Source organism: Triplophysa rosa, linkage group LG12, assembly GCF_024868665.1.
Source record: "Triplophysa rosa linkage group LG12, Trosa_1v2, whole genome shotgun sequence".
NCBI classification, from domain to species: domain Eukaryota; kingdom Metazoa; phylum Chordata; class Actinopteri; order Cypriniformes; family Nemacheilidae; genus Triplophysa; species Triplophysa rosa.
In genome coordinates, this window is record NC_079901.1 from 16176252 (window position 1) to 16191088 (window position 14837).

Genomic DNA, 14837 nt, shown 5'->3' on the forward strand with positions numbered 1-14837 from the left:
GAAAGCAAGCAAAACCGTCTTAATCAAAAGCTGCTTTGAAGTCACATTACAAAGAATTATACTACGGTGCAGTCCTGAGGTGTGAACCAGCATATTTCTGTCCATGAGATCAGTTCGGCCGTGCACAAGTTTTAGTCATCAAGATGACCCTGACTGAGATGGTCAGGTGCTTGAGTGTTTTCCTCAACAGAGATGGGCAGGTCCATGGATACAGCAATGCATGACTGGATCGAGGAAGGAAGCTAGAGTTTATTTTAAAACTGAGGAGAGGACACAGGAAATGACCCAGGCCTAACTTTTACACTTTGTAAAGAGCCTCATTTTAGAATAGCAAAAGGTGTTCGAAACTAACAGAGCTTCTGAGGAACTGCACTGACCAAAGTACCTACATACAATTCATTCAGAGACTAGAACGTGAGTGTAAATGTAATTCAGAGTAAAATATCTTAATACAGAGCAGAACGCTTACGATGTTAAATTCTTTATGAAGTAAATAATTAACTGCAACCAACTATGAAAAATACAATTCTTGAACGAAGGCAAAGATTATAACTTTTTAAGAAGCATTTCAGTTGCAATTATTTACATATTCTGTCCTTGTTTGTCTGAACATCACACACACAGTAATGTGTGTAAACACGGTTAGTGAATGTTGATGCTGACGTGAAACAAAAACCTCCGTGCTAATGCGAGCCAAGCATGGAGGAGGGGAATCACTTCAATGCAGAGGGAAGTGGAATTTTTTTCATTTCCCGCAGGATATTCCAACGTCTGTGGAGACAAGACAGAAAAATAACGTCTGCAGCTAACCGTCTGTAGATTTGTCCCACCTCCCTCTTGACTAGGGATGTGCGCTAAAACAGGCACATGTGTTCCCCTTTCCTTACGTTATGATCAGTAATATTTCTGCATTTGCTGATGCGCCAACCCTGACTGGATCATTCTAGCGGCTGCAAGAAGTGACGCAATTAGCATTTGTTTGCTTTGATAAAGACTGAAGATTCTCTGGCTCACGAGACTCTTGTCAGCCTGTGCACATGAAAAATTCGTTTTAGTACAATTTAAGTTTATGAAAAAAAAGTTATGGTACAGTTGGAAATACGTTATTTAATTCATGAAATATTAGAAACATCCGTCTCCCCCTATTCAAGTACATAGGACTTTAGTCTTGCATGACTAAAATAGCTGCCCAGAGGCATTGCAAACATGGTGTGCCACTTTGTAACTCTGAACAAATGCATGACATAGCACAATGTGTCAAAGCGTGTCAAATCGGTTTTTTTTGCAACAATCCTCACTTCAATTGACATCATGAGAACACACACTGGAAACCAAGCAGAATTATTACTCTCACTGATCTCACAAACAAAAAACATAACACTACAAAAAACAGTCATGCACACCTTCTGATGGTCTTCCTTCCTCCTGTGTGTCACAAGGTAAACAGGGTAAATTACACATTCTGTCTCACCATGGCTTACATGTAAACCACTTTTTAACTACTGATTAAAAACGCCTTAAAATTCCTTTGAAAATTTTCCAACAGATTCCAACATCAAAGTGCAATTCTTCCAACTCTGTGCTGGGTTTCCACCTATCCAACAGAACGAAGGACAAAACTTACGAAATATTATATAAACTTCACGTTAACTGTTTTTATGACAATCAAACCTATTGAGCCTCTGGTCTCCTGACGCTCGTGCATCACACTAACTCCACTGCTATGGTGTTCTGACCTTATTCCTGGATAATTCCAGAACAACAAAGCACCTGGGGGCTCTCCACCCCCGCCCAGCACGATCCAACTACAATCCAACATTAACACCCTCATACACGCTCTCTCACCAACCCAACCCAAATGCGATGATTTACCAGGCTCCATTTTAACAAATGCGCACTTTTCACAGCTAACAGGGCTGGAGTGGTTGGGGAGAGCACCTGTAATATAAAAGCAAGCTTTCTAGTGCTTTCTCACTCATGGTTTGTGATGACAGGACATCCATTATGTTGGAGCCAGTAGCCTCTTGCTCTCATACACATTCCATTCATATCAGAGATTACCAGGGCCTGGTGTCCATCAAACAAACACTAACGGAGAACGAAACAGTGAGAGGGGAAAGACCTAAAGCGGTGTCCAAAATAACCTCTCTGGGAACAAGCATAGAGAAAGAACTGGTTCCCAAAACAACACAGCGTGATGTCTGGGGTCAATCCTGCACCTTTCTGATCCCACTTAACACCCTGCCCTCGTAACCTGACCCCTACTTAGGAGACAACAAAACAAAGTTGAGTAATTACGTATAAGAAGATATGAGCTGTGATTGACTGGTATAGAATATTTAGATTTAAATAACTGCATTAAAGGGACAGTTCACCCAAAAATGAAAATTCTGTCATCATTTGCTCACCCTCAAGTTGTTCCAAATCTGTATACATTTCTTTGTTCTATTAGGAAGAATGCTTGTAACCAAACAGTTATTGGCCACCATTGACAACAATAGTAGGAAAAATAACAATGGTAGTCAAAAGTGCCCCAGAAATGTTTGTTTTCCCACATTCTTCAAAATATCGAATAACGACATTTATATTGCAATTTTTTCGACTATGGTAGTCAATGGTGTCCAAGAAATGTTTGGTTACAAGCATTCTTCCAAATATCTTGAAGACAGAATTTAAATTTTTGGGAGAACTGTTCCTTTAAAGAGTAAATATTTTGTGATTTTTAAGGTTTTTTTAAAATTTAATGATTTTTATTGAGCGTCCAACAACAAGTTTACTACATACACGGTGTAAAAACACTTTCCTTTTTAAATAATAGGCATTTATTATTACCTTACTTCTTGACTGACTCTCAAATGGGGCAGTTGTGGCCTAATGGTTAGAGAGTCGGACTCATGACCAGAAGGTTGCCGGTTCGATTCCCAGGGCCGGCGGGTAACAACTGAGGTGCCCTTGAGCAAGGCACCTTACCCCTACTTGCTCCCCGGGCGCTGCAGTGATAGCTGCCCACTGCTCCGGGGGTACGTGTGTTCACTACTCTCTGGATGGGTTAAATGCAGAGGTCACATTTCGTTGCCTTGTACATGTGCAATGACAATAAAATTGAATCCGAATCCAAATCCAAATGATTCGTTCGGCGATTCATCTGTCTAATCCCCTCCTTTCTGTCAGCTCACTCTGATCTGATTGGTGTGATTGGTCTACAGCGTGCAGTGTCGCAAATGGAACGTAGGCGGGCATTACACGGAGTGACGCAAATTCGACCCAGAACTGAAACGAGAACGACAGACGACTCTCGTTCGCATGATTCAGAGTCGACTTCTTTTTTCCCAAGCCAATAACTTTGTTATTCGTTTACTTTCAGCTTTACAACTTGGCAGACTGCTTACATTCACGCCCAGCAACATTACACACTGCATTAAATGTAATTTTAAGGACATTGTAATAGTTACTCTTTAATAAACCAACACAGCTTTTTCAAAAGTAAATGCCAATATCTAGAGAGAATGGTGACCAATGACTATTGTAAAGCTATACATTTAAAAAACATATAGAGAGATATTTATAATCAAACTAAACAATAATCGATTTTGAAAGTGACACTAGAAATAATGACCACAGATACTGGTTGATCAATATGTAAAGAATAATGTACATCCAGCCGGTTGTTCTCACAAAATAAACCCCGCAAGGGATGAGTCTGGTATCACATTGAAGTTTTTTTTGTGATAATAACCAGTGGGATGTACTTATCCCACTAACTACACGGCTACTTGCCACACAAGTAAATTACTGAAATATTGATATTATTTAAAATATTTTATTAGCTCATTTAAACAAGGCATGACAAAAGAAATGAGAAAGTGATGCATTTAACATAAGTGAAAGTGACCTATTTGTCAGGTATGGTGACCCATACCCGAAATGTGACCTCTGCATTTAACCCATCCAGAGAGTTAGTAGTATCAGGCAAGATGACTCACCGTACCCGATGAGCTGTGTGGTGTCAGATTTAGTGTTTGTTATCAGGGGACACTAGGGCTGAAACGATTCCTAGAGTAACTCGAGTTATTCGAATACAAAAAACCATCGAGGCAATTTTTGTTGCCTCGAAGCTTTGTTTAATCCATTTAACTACAGTAAACACGGAGCACTGCGTTTCCCCACGGACCGTTATTACTGACGCACAGCCCGCTAAACTCTATTCATGTTACAGGGCTCTCAAGTCTCACGCATTTACCACGAGACACATGCATTTTAGTCTGTCCACACGCTCTCACGTATATTCTCATGCTGATAAATAACTGATAGCTTATTGAAATGGTGAACTGCTATTTTACTTAGTTTAAGTCTATTTTGCGAGTGAAACTTGTTTTCCGGCTGCGTTGAGTCCATCAAACTAGATGCGGACTTGTGGACGCCGAATCCTGTTATTTACACATGTCATCTGTCTGGTCTGAGTGAATGAACTGCACAGTTTAACGTGCTACACACGTGATGCTCATACATTTGTCTGCGTCTGCGCTGAATGAGGACATGAACTTCAACTCCAGAGTTGCTCTGAAAGTTCATTTCACGAACATGTTACTGTTTGAGTGAAGAAACAGACATGTAAAAAAAGAAGCGTCTTCTGACAACTTGCCAAAATAAAAGTCATAAGCTATATATTACTATTTAATAGTAAAAAAAAAGAAACAAAATAATTTAGATCAACTAAATGCATCATGCATAAGCTGAAGTTAGTTGTTTACCTTTGAAATTATTCTTTCTATTTTTATTCATGTTTCTTATTTATACATTTGTATTATATTGCATTTTGAATTTAATATGGCAATGGAATGTACTAAATGGGTTTAGTTTTCACAGATGTTAATGTGTGCAATTTCAGCAATAAAAACTCTAATTGTTCTAAAAAGGAAACAAATTAGTTGTTTTACTCATTTTAAGAGACCTGTCTTATTTTCTCATGTATATTTAGTATTGCTTTTTAATAAAGAAAAAGTACTTATTATCCGAATACCCGATTAATCGATGGAAAATCAGTAGAATACTCAATTAGTAAAAGAATCGATAGCTGCAGCCCTAGGGGACACCATACCCCACAACATTGCAACCGACCAATCAGAATCAAGTATTCCAAAGCGCCGTGTTATAATCAATATATTATCAGTGATTTATGATAACAACTTCTTATAAACATATCGTAAGGAAAAGCTGCTGTACAAACCTTTCTTCAATACCAGGATGTGACAAACAAACACCACGAGAGTTAATAATAGTCATGTGATTTTTTTGAAATCCCTGAGCACTTAACATTTACCCCACATGGTGTATCCTTCCTTTCATTAGCTGAGCCAAAGGCTGAAACAAGAAACTCGCGCGGTTTCCCTTCTCCCCCCTTCTTACTGCAAATCTCCTTTGGATTACCTCAAGTTAAGAGATATCATTAATAACCCAATACTTTCAACGCTCTCATGAAGTTCTCTAAAGTTTGGCCAGGTCTGTGGTCTGAATGACAGTTTACTGCTTCTGCATCAACAGGCCTCAAGTAAACCAGACCAATAGCCCTGGGGGTAAAAGCTAAACTTTCTGACCTCCCTGCGTGTTTGTTCAAGATGACCCCGAGGTGCCAGGCTGAACCGTAGACCTAAGTAAACGCGCGTTGACTCTTACTCATTCTCCAGTCCCTGACACAGAACCATCAGACACAGAACAAATCTCCCAGGAGGACAGGGATTAGACCACAAAACATAAAAATTGGACACAAACGGTGTTGGAATAAAACAAAACCCACTGAAGCACTGTCATTCTTACAGCCTGTAAAACAAGCACAACTCTTGGTGTGAGGAACTGTTTTAAGTATCTTTTCTATTTACTTTCGCTTAACTACATCTGCCAACATTAGCGAGACAGAGTGCCTATATCAAATGTCTCACTGTAAATTTTGAGAGCAGCGGTATGCTGACCGGCATCAAACAGTAGCACGTTTTTCTTGTGTACTTTAACTCAGCGACCTTGGAGAGTGCAAACAAAATGTAGCCAAGACAGAACAGAAGAAAAGCATTTCTGCATTATTCTACAATCAAACAACATGAGACAATTCATTGAACGTTATTCCAGCCACAACAGACCTGAAAACTTCACAGCACACCTACACATTCCCACACCTGCCAACCCTCAACAACCCAAGTACCAGCATTCACACCCATCCTGAAAAAATAGAGCCTATAAACTAGATGACAAAATCAATGATCATCTATCTTGAAAACCTGTCGTTTATACATCTATGCCTGACACGCTCTAAGAAGTTTAAGAGTTATGGAGTACCTCCATATCCACAGTACATGTTGGCAGTGTCGTCTTCTAAAAAATGCCGAATAAAACACGACGTATTCCAGATATCTAAGAAACTTTTGAGACAGAAATAAATCACAGTTCCAGCTGTGGTGGCCTTCAGCGAGTCCTCATCTTCTAATCGTGTTCTCATAGCACTGGTGGAGAATGAAGGAGAGAAGCTGCCAGGAAATGGGAAGGCCGTCGCCCTCCCTAGCAGCCCACTCCTCCCCTCCTTCTGTTTCCCGTTTACTTCCCGGTCTGACATCACACACTTCCTGCCGCTCCCTTTCCAGCAATGGTTTTGTGCTTTGTTTCTTAATGATAAACAGTCCAGAGTCACTCCAGAAGTTTTAAGCGTTCCAGCTATAAATAATGACTACAAACATGGCTGCCATGACAAAAATAGCAAAAACTTGAATCATCAAAATCATTTTCAAACCCAAATCGCATAACTCTGATATGTTTACTTTACTAGAGCTTGCTTTTTAAATAAACTTTTAACCGAACAGTTCACCTCAAATTCACTTTACCCTCATGCCATCCTAGATGTATGTGACTTATGTTTAGTATTTTGTAGTTTTAACTGTAGTAAATTGATAAACTGTACTAAATATTATGGTACTTTAATATTTGCTATAGTAAGGTTCAAAAACACTATAGTATCTAGATATATTACAATTTTTAATACAGTTTACTATTGTACATACTAAATTCCATTCATATAATTCTCAATACTTCCTTTTTTTATTCATGTGGGACAAATTCCCCTCCATCCTATATTTCAAAGCATAATATTTGTCCTGGTTTAAAAAGTATTCCCATCAGTGTTTAGACAAACTTCAGGGTAATTTCCCTTCTTCCTGAAGACATGCACCATACCGTAAATCAGATCACTATCTAATAGATTTGTTTTTGCTGCTTGGCCTCCATCAAAAATGACTTTCAGTTTGGAAATTCCATGTAGGTCTTAACAGTAAAATGACCACACATTATTTATAATTGGCATATGATGGCCAAAGTTTCAAGACAACCATAAGACTGGTTCTACAGTTACTAATTTTGGCAAAAATTTGGCAATTTGCATTTATATACAATGCTACAGAATCAGACAGCATGACTAACTCCTCAAACATGACTCCTCAATTCTATCTACAACAACAAAAAAACACTAAATAACATATTTTGAGAAATGTCTCATTTCTCAATTCTCACTTCTATTTTGAGAAGTGGTTTTGTATCCATAGAATGGAAGTCAATGGAGGCCAATTTTGTTTGGTTACCAACGTTCTTCAAAATATCCTCTTTTGTGTTCTGCATAAAAAAGAAATCCATACTGGTTTGGAATGACATGAGGGTGAGTAAATAATGAGATCATTTTCATGTTTGGTTGAACTAATGCCCGCTTCACATCGCACGCATAAGCAGCAAAAAAATTTCGGCGCACATGTTAACAGATGAGAGCATTCATACCGCACACGTAAGCAGCGCATGCTCGCGGGCGGCTTCTACTCTTGGAACTGTCACATATTGTATTTTAATACAACTGAGTGCCCAGTAAAGCCATTCTCATTGACGTATTCTGCTGTCAGACATAAAAACAAATCTACATAATAGTAATTAAACGTGACTCATTAGTGCTGTATGTTACACGACAGTCACTTCCACGCATTGTCACATCGTATAACAAAATCATCATACACATACATTAAAAGAGCGGTTATTTCACCAATATTAGTGTAATAGTCCCGTGCAAAGCACCCAGCACGTCCGTCTGGCTAACAAACTGTGCATATTTACAGAAGTATGTTCATGTTCTTAAGTCTAAACAGTGTTTTGCACTTACTGACAAGTCAGCTGCGGTATAGTACATTGAATGCGCTGTTTCTCCCTGCTGCTCACTCACTGCACAGAGCAGATGCAGAGAAAGACCATCCTAAAATGTATTCCGTATATCTTGCAGTTTAGTCCTACAGGGCTGAATGTTTTTGGTTTTCTCTCTTTCTCTAATGCTATATGCTCCACTGAGGTTGCGCGTGAGGTGTGCACTCCAGGTGCTGCACCGCTCTTGCAGTTGACTTCCGCCTTTTTTGTTCCAAAGACGTCGTTATTATATTTAGTAACGTGTAAAAATATATATTTTTGAAATTTGTGAATTGATTCGAATCGCTAGCCGATTGAATCGATATTCATTGTGAATCGGTTTTTCTCCCACCCATAATAAACATCATGTTATATGCTTATATTGCGTATGTATGAGAGAAAAGCGAACGCATCACAAGTCAGTCACTCTCTCCTACGGTGAGTTAACCCTTTAGTGACTTCGTAACCTTCAAAGCACGAAGGCTTTTTATTAATAACTTGTACTACGCTGATCTAAACACATGAAACAGGCAAATATTACAAATCATAGTTATGCAATCTACTTAAAAAGCGCTTTGAAGAAGTTCTGGAAGATATTTTGCTCATTGATGTATTTAAAATAACGTAAAGCGAAGTTGCATTGTTGTACTGTGGTACCCAGGCAGCGTGCTGCACGGTGCATACGCTGCCGGTGTGAAAGGACAATGGACACGTGCTGCTCCGCGTGCGGTGTAAAACGGGCGTAACCCTTTAACCAAGTTTATTGGTTTCTCCATTTTGTACCATAAACCTCATGTTTTGACCTGAGGGGAATTATTGTGCAAATATTCCCAGAGGACATCACTTTTGACATCATCCTTTAACCAACTATTTCAGATTTTAAGATATGCAGTGGCTTCCAGTAGTACTTGGCTACCGCATGACGATCAACGCAAGACAACATAACACAACAACATATTATTAAATGGTTAAAATGACAAGTCAAAACAAACATGCCTTTGATGTTAAAGTGAGAATATGAGTAAAGGGAAGTGCTTGAGACAGGCAGCTCGTATGACTGGTTTTTGTGAAGTAAGCTTAGACTTCACAACATCGTCAGAGTTTCCTCATAAGATGTTAAAGAGTACATAACCGAAGGTCCTACTTTGGTTTATGGAGTGTCCAACAACAAGTGTATGTACATAGAAGGTGTAAAAACACTATTATTTCGTAATAATAGGCAGTTATTCTTACCTTACTTCTTGACTGACTCTCAAATGATTCGTTCCGCGATCTATCTGTCTAATCCCCTCCTTTCCGCTAGCCTAGTCTGATGTGATTGGTCAGATGGTCTAGTCGGCTGTGATTGGTCTACCGCGAATGAGGCTCACGAGCTACAGTGTTTGGGGGAGAAGAGTGAAGTTTTCGCGTGCAGTCCAAGCAAAACGTAGGCGGGGACTATATGAAGTGACGTAAATCCACGGCGGTTCGCGAATCGGACCAGGGACGACTCGTTTGTGTGATTCAGAGTTGACTCCCTTTTTTCCAAGCCAATAACTTTGTTATTCATTCACTACAGAAGCCTGTGTTTGCATCGCTATACAGTCATTAATATTGTCGTGTTACGCAGAGTGTTGAAAGTTGATTTATATTTTAATTATCATGGCTGAGACCTTGAATTATTATCATTTGTATGGCTTTCATAGGTTTCCAAGATAAAAGTGCATAATAGCCCTAAAGTGAACAGGCAACATGTTGTAGGCTATATTTTGCTGACAAACACATCTTCACAGGTATTACTACTACACCCAAACATCTTTTATCTACATTTCCTCTAGACAAAACCAAAAACACACCACGTAAATGGATTCGTATCACACAGAAGATCTTCTATACAATCTGAATACAGTGTCTCATTGGACCGGCAGCAGTTGCTCAGGGGTAAATGATTGGTTGTGGTTGTAGTTCAGAAGAAGTTGCCGTGGTGATTAGTAACCTGTGAGACTGTAGAGGACTCTGTCAGCGCCACACACATATGCTCACTCAGCACTAACATAAAAACTGCTTTGAAGCTGTCGCACAGCCTGTTCGTTTGAATGTTGTCCAACCATTATAGCATGATCTCAGATAAGAACACTGCAAACAAGCATACAAAACAATTTCACATACATAATACACTAGGGTTAGACAATAAATTCATGATGTATCTGTGGTGACAATATAAAATCGAGCAACATCATGAATAGCACAGTGATTTTGATATACATTTTATATGCCCTAAAGCTCATGTCATTAGACTAATTCTTCTGTCTTCTAGCTTGTGAGTATTGAAACAGATATAACAAGAATAGTGACACTAAATGATTCATTTAGACAAGACAATGTTTCATGTCCAACTAAAAACAATAGATGTCACTGGAATACAGGTACTAGTGGACACTGTCAAATAACTAATGGCATTGTAGTTTACAGTAAGTATGGTACCATAAGGTAATGCCAGATGTTTAGTCTAATGAAGTCATGTCCCAAAGGTGCTTACAATGATCCTACAATGAGTCACAGCCTGAGACATCTGGACCAATACAAACGGACAGCAGGTGGAATATCCCTGTTATACACACACACACACACACACACACACACACACACACACACACACACACACACACACACACACACACACACACACACACACACACACACACACAAACACAGGATTACAATTTGTCCTTCGAGTTTAGTAGAGGTCTCACTTATTGAAGGAGTTCACCTCACATTCCTTCAAACTTCAGCCAGTGCTTAGCATTTACATTATGGACATATTCTACACTAGTGGTGTTGAAATACGTTTTATTAAAAATCATCAAAGCACCCAGAAAAATCCCTTTGAGGTATTTAAACCCTGTTCAGAAAATTTGATTTTTCAGCAATCCAACAGCTTTACCTATGTTTTTTGTTCATTAAAAATTGAAAACTATATAATTTATTTGATTGATTAGTTTTACTTGTTTAAAAATTATTTTGCTAACAATGTTACCCTCATACAATTTTCTATGATGGCACAGAAATCAAACAATGAAAACAATTCCTGAACAAATTATAAGAGTTGTTCAGTTTCTAGATGCTTACCAGCAGCATTAAACAGCTGTATACAGTAGTTGTCCCATTCTCTGTTATCTCGATTACAATGTTGACAACAAAAAAAAGAGGATTATGACTATCAAATACAGATGTTAATATGACCTCACATCCCTTCAGCCTGCATGGTCTCGACCCTCCATCTCCTTACAGCGTCTCTCTACAGCCACTGAATAATTTTCTGCCAATAAGATGCTCATTTCCTGCACCGCCTGCCTTCACACGATAACCACAAGTGAGAGAGGAAGTGAGGGAGGCAGAGGAGGAATATAATTCATAATTTATTGCACATTGAGTTGTTGTGGTTTACAATGGAGGCATGCTGTTGTTCGCCTGACTCTGCATTCTGAACAAGAGGACTTATCGCCACTGCTGACTTGACTGCTGATGGATGTATAACAACAGGCCAAAAAGTCCATACTTGCACTGTCTGAGGAGATCTTGCATTTCATCTCAAAATTAAAGTCTGGATAATGAAAAAGCTTTGAGAAACTTTTAAGGGATACTCTTCTGTCATGAATTATTCTTCTGTCGTGAATTATTCCCCTACCCCATAGTAGGAAACATTAAAATGGTAGTCAGAGGTGCCCTAGAACTGTTTTCTTTCCTAAATTCTTTAAAACATCTCATTCTGTGGTAAAGAGAACAAAACAAACAAAAAAAAAATTATGAAAGAGACTAAATTTGTTGCTGGAACAGCAAGGACAGATATTCAGTATTCCCTAGAAGCTAAATTATTTTATAATCTTGTTGCATCTGTACAATCACTTTATCCCATCCGTTCTGCTGCATATATCTGGGTTGACGACGTAGTTATTTTCACAGAAGCACTCTCCCACACATGACTCAACCAGAACACAGAAAATAAACATGCGTCTTTCGAGTTAAGTTTCTGAAAAATTCCCACGTTACAGATGATCTTTTTCCCCACACATGCATCTGCACATATTACGCTGGTACTGATGCTTAAAGCTCACCAGACAAGAATCAAAAAGCTATATATCATGAAGTGAAGTGAAAGTGACCTATTAGTCAGATATGGTGACCCATACCCGAAATGTGACCTCTGCATTTAACCCATCTAGAGAGTAGTGACCACACGCACAGCAAGTGGTGAACACACGTACACCCGGATACGCTATCACTGCAGCACCTGGGGAGCAAGTAAGGGTTGGTGCCTTGCTCAAGGGCACCTCAGTCGTTACCCGCCGGCCCTGGGAATCGAACCGGCAACCTTCTGGTCACGAGTCCGACTCTCTAACCATTAGGCCGTCAATCGCAGTAGCTACACAAGCAAGACTTGCAGTTTATTTGGTTGGAAGTATAGTGAGACAATGGCTTTACTTAATACACTATACAGCCCTGATATACAACATAATGTGTGCACATTTTTCAGCAGATTAAGCCAATGTATTTTTTATTTTTACACATTTGTTAAATGTCTATAATGTAAACCATTGTAACCATAATTTCAACAGATTTTAGCTCCAGGAATGTTCTAAAGGGGAAGGGAGGATTTCTAGAGATACCAGAGGCAGTTGACAAAAAACAATCCACATTTCAACCTAAAAAAAGATTACTTTTCACTATATCAAATAATTTTTTACCTTTTTTTGCCATTCACTTCGTTGTCAACTTAATGACAAAATTATTGTTTTAAATACAAACAATCCATGTAGACTCTCAATCAATACATACAAATGAATAACTACAATTTAATGTACAATTTTGTTTTAAGCATAAACTTACCTAGTTTATATATTTTTCTTTCATAAAACAAGACTAAATATCTTGGGTCACTTTTCTTGCTATGTAAATGTATCGTAATTTAAGAAGTTTTAAATATTTTTACAGAAAACAAGAGAACAATGCTTAGGAAGAATGTCATTTTTTTGCAGTGTTGCTGTGCTAATGCCAGTCTCTTCTTGCTCATTTTGAATCTCAAAAGTCAAAGTGTTTTCATTTAAATCTACAGTAAGTTACTGGCAAACCTGCTGCAAAAACTACACCAAAGTTTTACAGTGTATGCAAGAGTTGGGTGTCATGTTGTGTCAAGTAATTTGAGATGTTTTGGAGTATAGCATCCCACATGACAACTGTTCATATCCATCCATTGCACCATATAAAATGAATGACCATTACGTTCCCATCCACTAACTCCCATTAAGAGTTGTAAGCTATAAGCACGTAATGGGATTCGAGAGGTCTTCAAGTCTCTGATCTTCTCCAAGGATATCAGGGTTCAAAACAGATTATGACATGTGTGGATACAGAAAACATGTAGCGTTCGAGGAGGTTGTTTTTGTCTCCCTGGACTCGTTTCATAAACAGTAAAGTGATCATTTTAAAGCCTATGGACTCTCAGAGCACCCCTGGAGAAAGAGGGGATCAGACCTTCACTTCCTGTTAGTTTAAACCCATGTGAGACCTAGCAGAGCTTCAAACTCATATAACTGGCTAGACAATATATTGTTCTGTATGACACATAACAAGCAAAAATCTGTTCTGAATGTATAATGTCTGACCCTTAGATCAGCAGCATTGCATGTTTTCTGAATACATACACGTATTCCCATCATCGGCAGCAGGTCCACTGGGGTCTCTAAAATCCTTAGCTGGTGTGACCTTTTCTTGAGGTTCTGCACGTCACTGTGAGAACAACAAGCAGGATAATTATGCATGAAAACGCACCAGCGTATTCTGAATTTAACAGCAACTCTGTGCGCCTTGTTCCTACCATATTTGGGTCTGTGTGTCAACAAGAGAAACAGTGCAGACCGTTCAGCAGGTTGATGTCTTCTTTCGTCAAAAGATTTGTACAAATGTATATCTATAGCTCTGAAGGTCTGTCTGTCATGTGAGCATTACGTTTGGACTGTATGTTTGTGGCAGATGACACAGCTGTCTGCAAAGTAGGCTGGTGTAAGCAGATTAACTCAGAGAGCAGACTGACAAGGTGTAAGTGATCGGTCGCAACAAATGACAATACAATGTTCTGCTTTTGAAAACTTTACACTTCCGGGTGTTTTGCCAAACAAAACAGACAAAATGACAACCGCATATACGTGTTTGCCTATTACGATAGGTGTGTGCTTGTGGTGGCTTTGGTTTATCTGTGCAGCCATGAGGCCTGTGTGTGAATGTTCCTTGGGAGCGAGTGAGTCACCCGGAGCAGATGCTCCTTCTCTCCTGTCCTGACAGAATAATAACACTTCTCTCACTCGGAGCGTAATGATACACTCCAGAAATACACGCCGTACTATAATGCACAGCCTACCCAGGAATTACACAGTACACTGGGCCAAATACAGCTCAGTTATGCATTTCTGACATGCACTGAACTTTGATGCATGTTGTGGATGTTGTTCAATGATACACCGCTATGGCAACCCTATAATGACAATCAGCTTAAACACACAGCCATTCAAAGCTGAATTCATTATGGCAAGCAATGGCAACTTTGTAAGTTAGATTTGTAAAGTAAGTTGGAAACACATTTTGATTATCAACCGATGTAGATAAAA

General features: G+C 39.0%; 1 protein-coding gene across 3 annotated transcripts in view; it reads right to left on the minus strand.

The window, feature by feature from the left end:
• ripor1 (RHO family interacting cell polarization regulator 1) overlaps positions 1-14837 on the minus strand; it is a 42588-nt gene that overhangs the window by 21206 nt on the left and 6545 nt on the right. Inside the window, exon 1 of one of the 3 annotated variants that reach the window (XM_057347956.1) lies at positions 6328-6482. The exons of 1 other annotated variant lie outside the window; for it this stretch is intronic. In XM_057347956.1, coding sequence (XP_057203939.1) covers positions 6328-6346 — 19 coding nt within the window. In that variant the 5' untranslated portion in view covers positions 6347-6482. Of the gene's footprint in view, positions 1-6327; positions 6483-14837 lie in introns of those variants that run through there. One more of the 3 variants, XM_057347957.1, reaches the window with a different exon arrangement.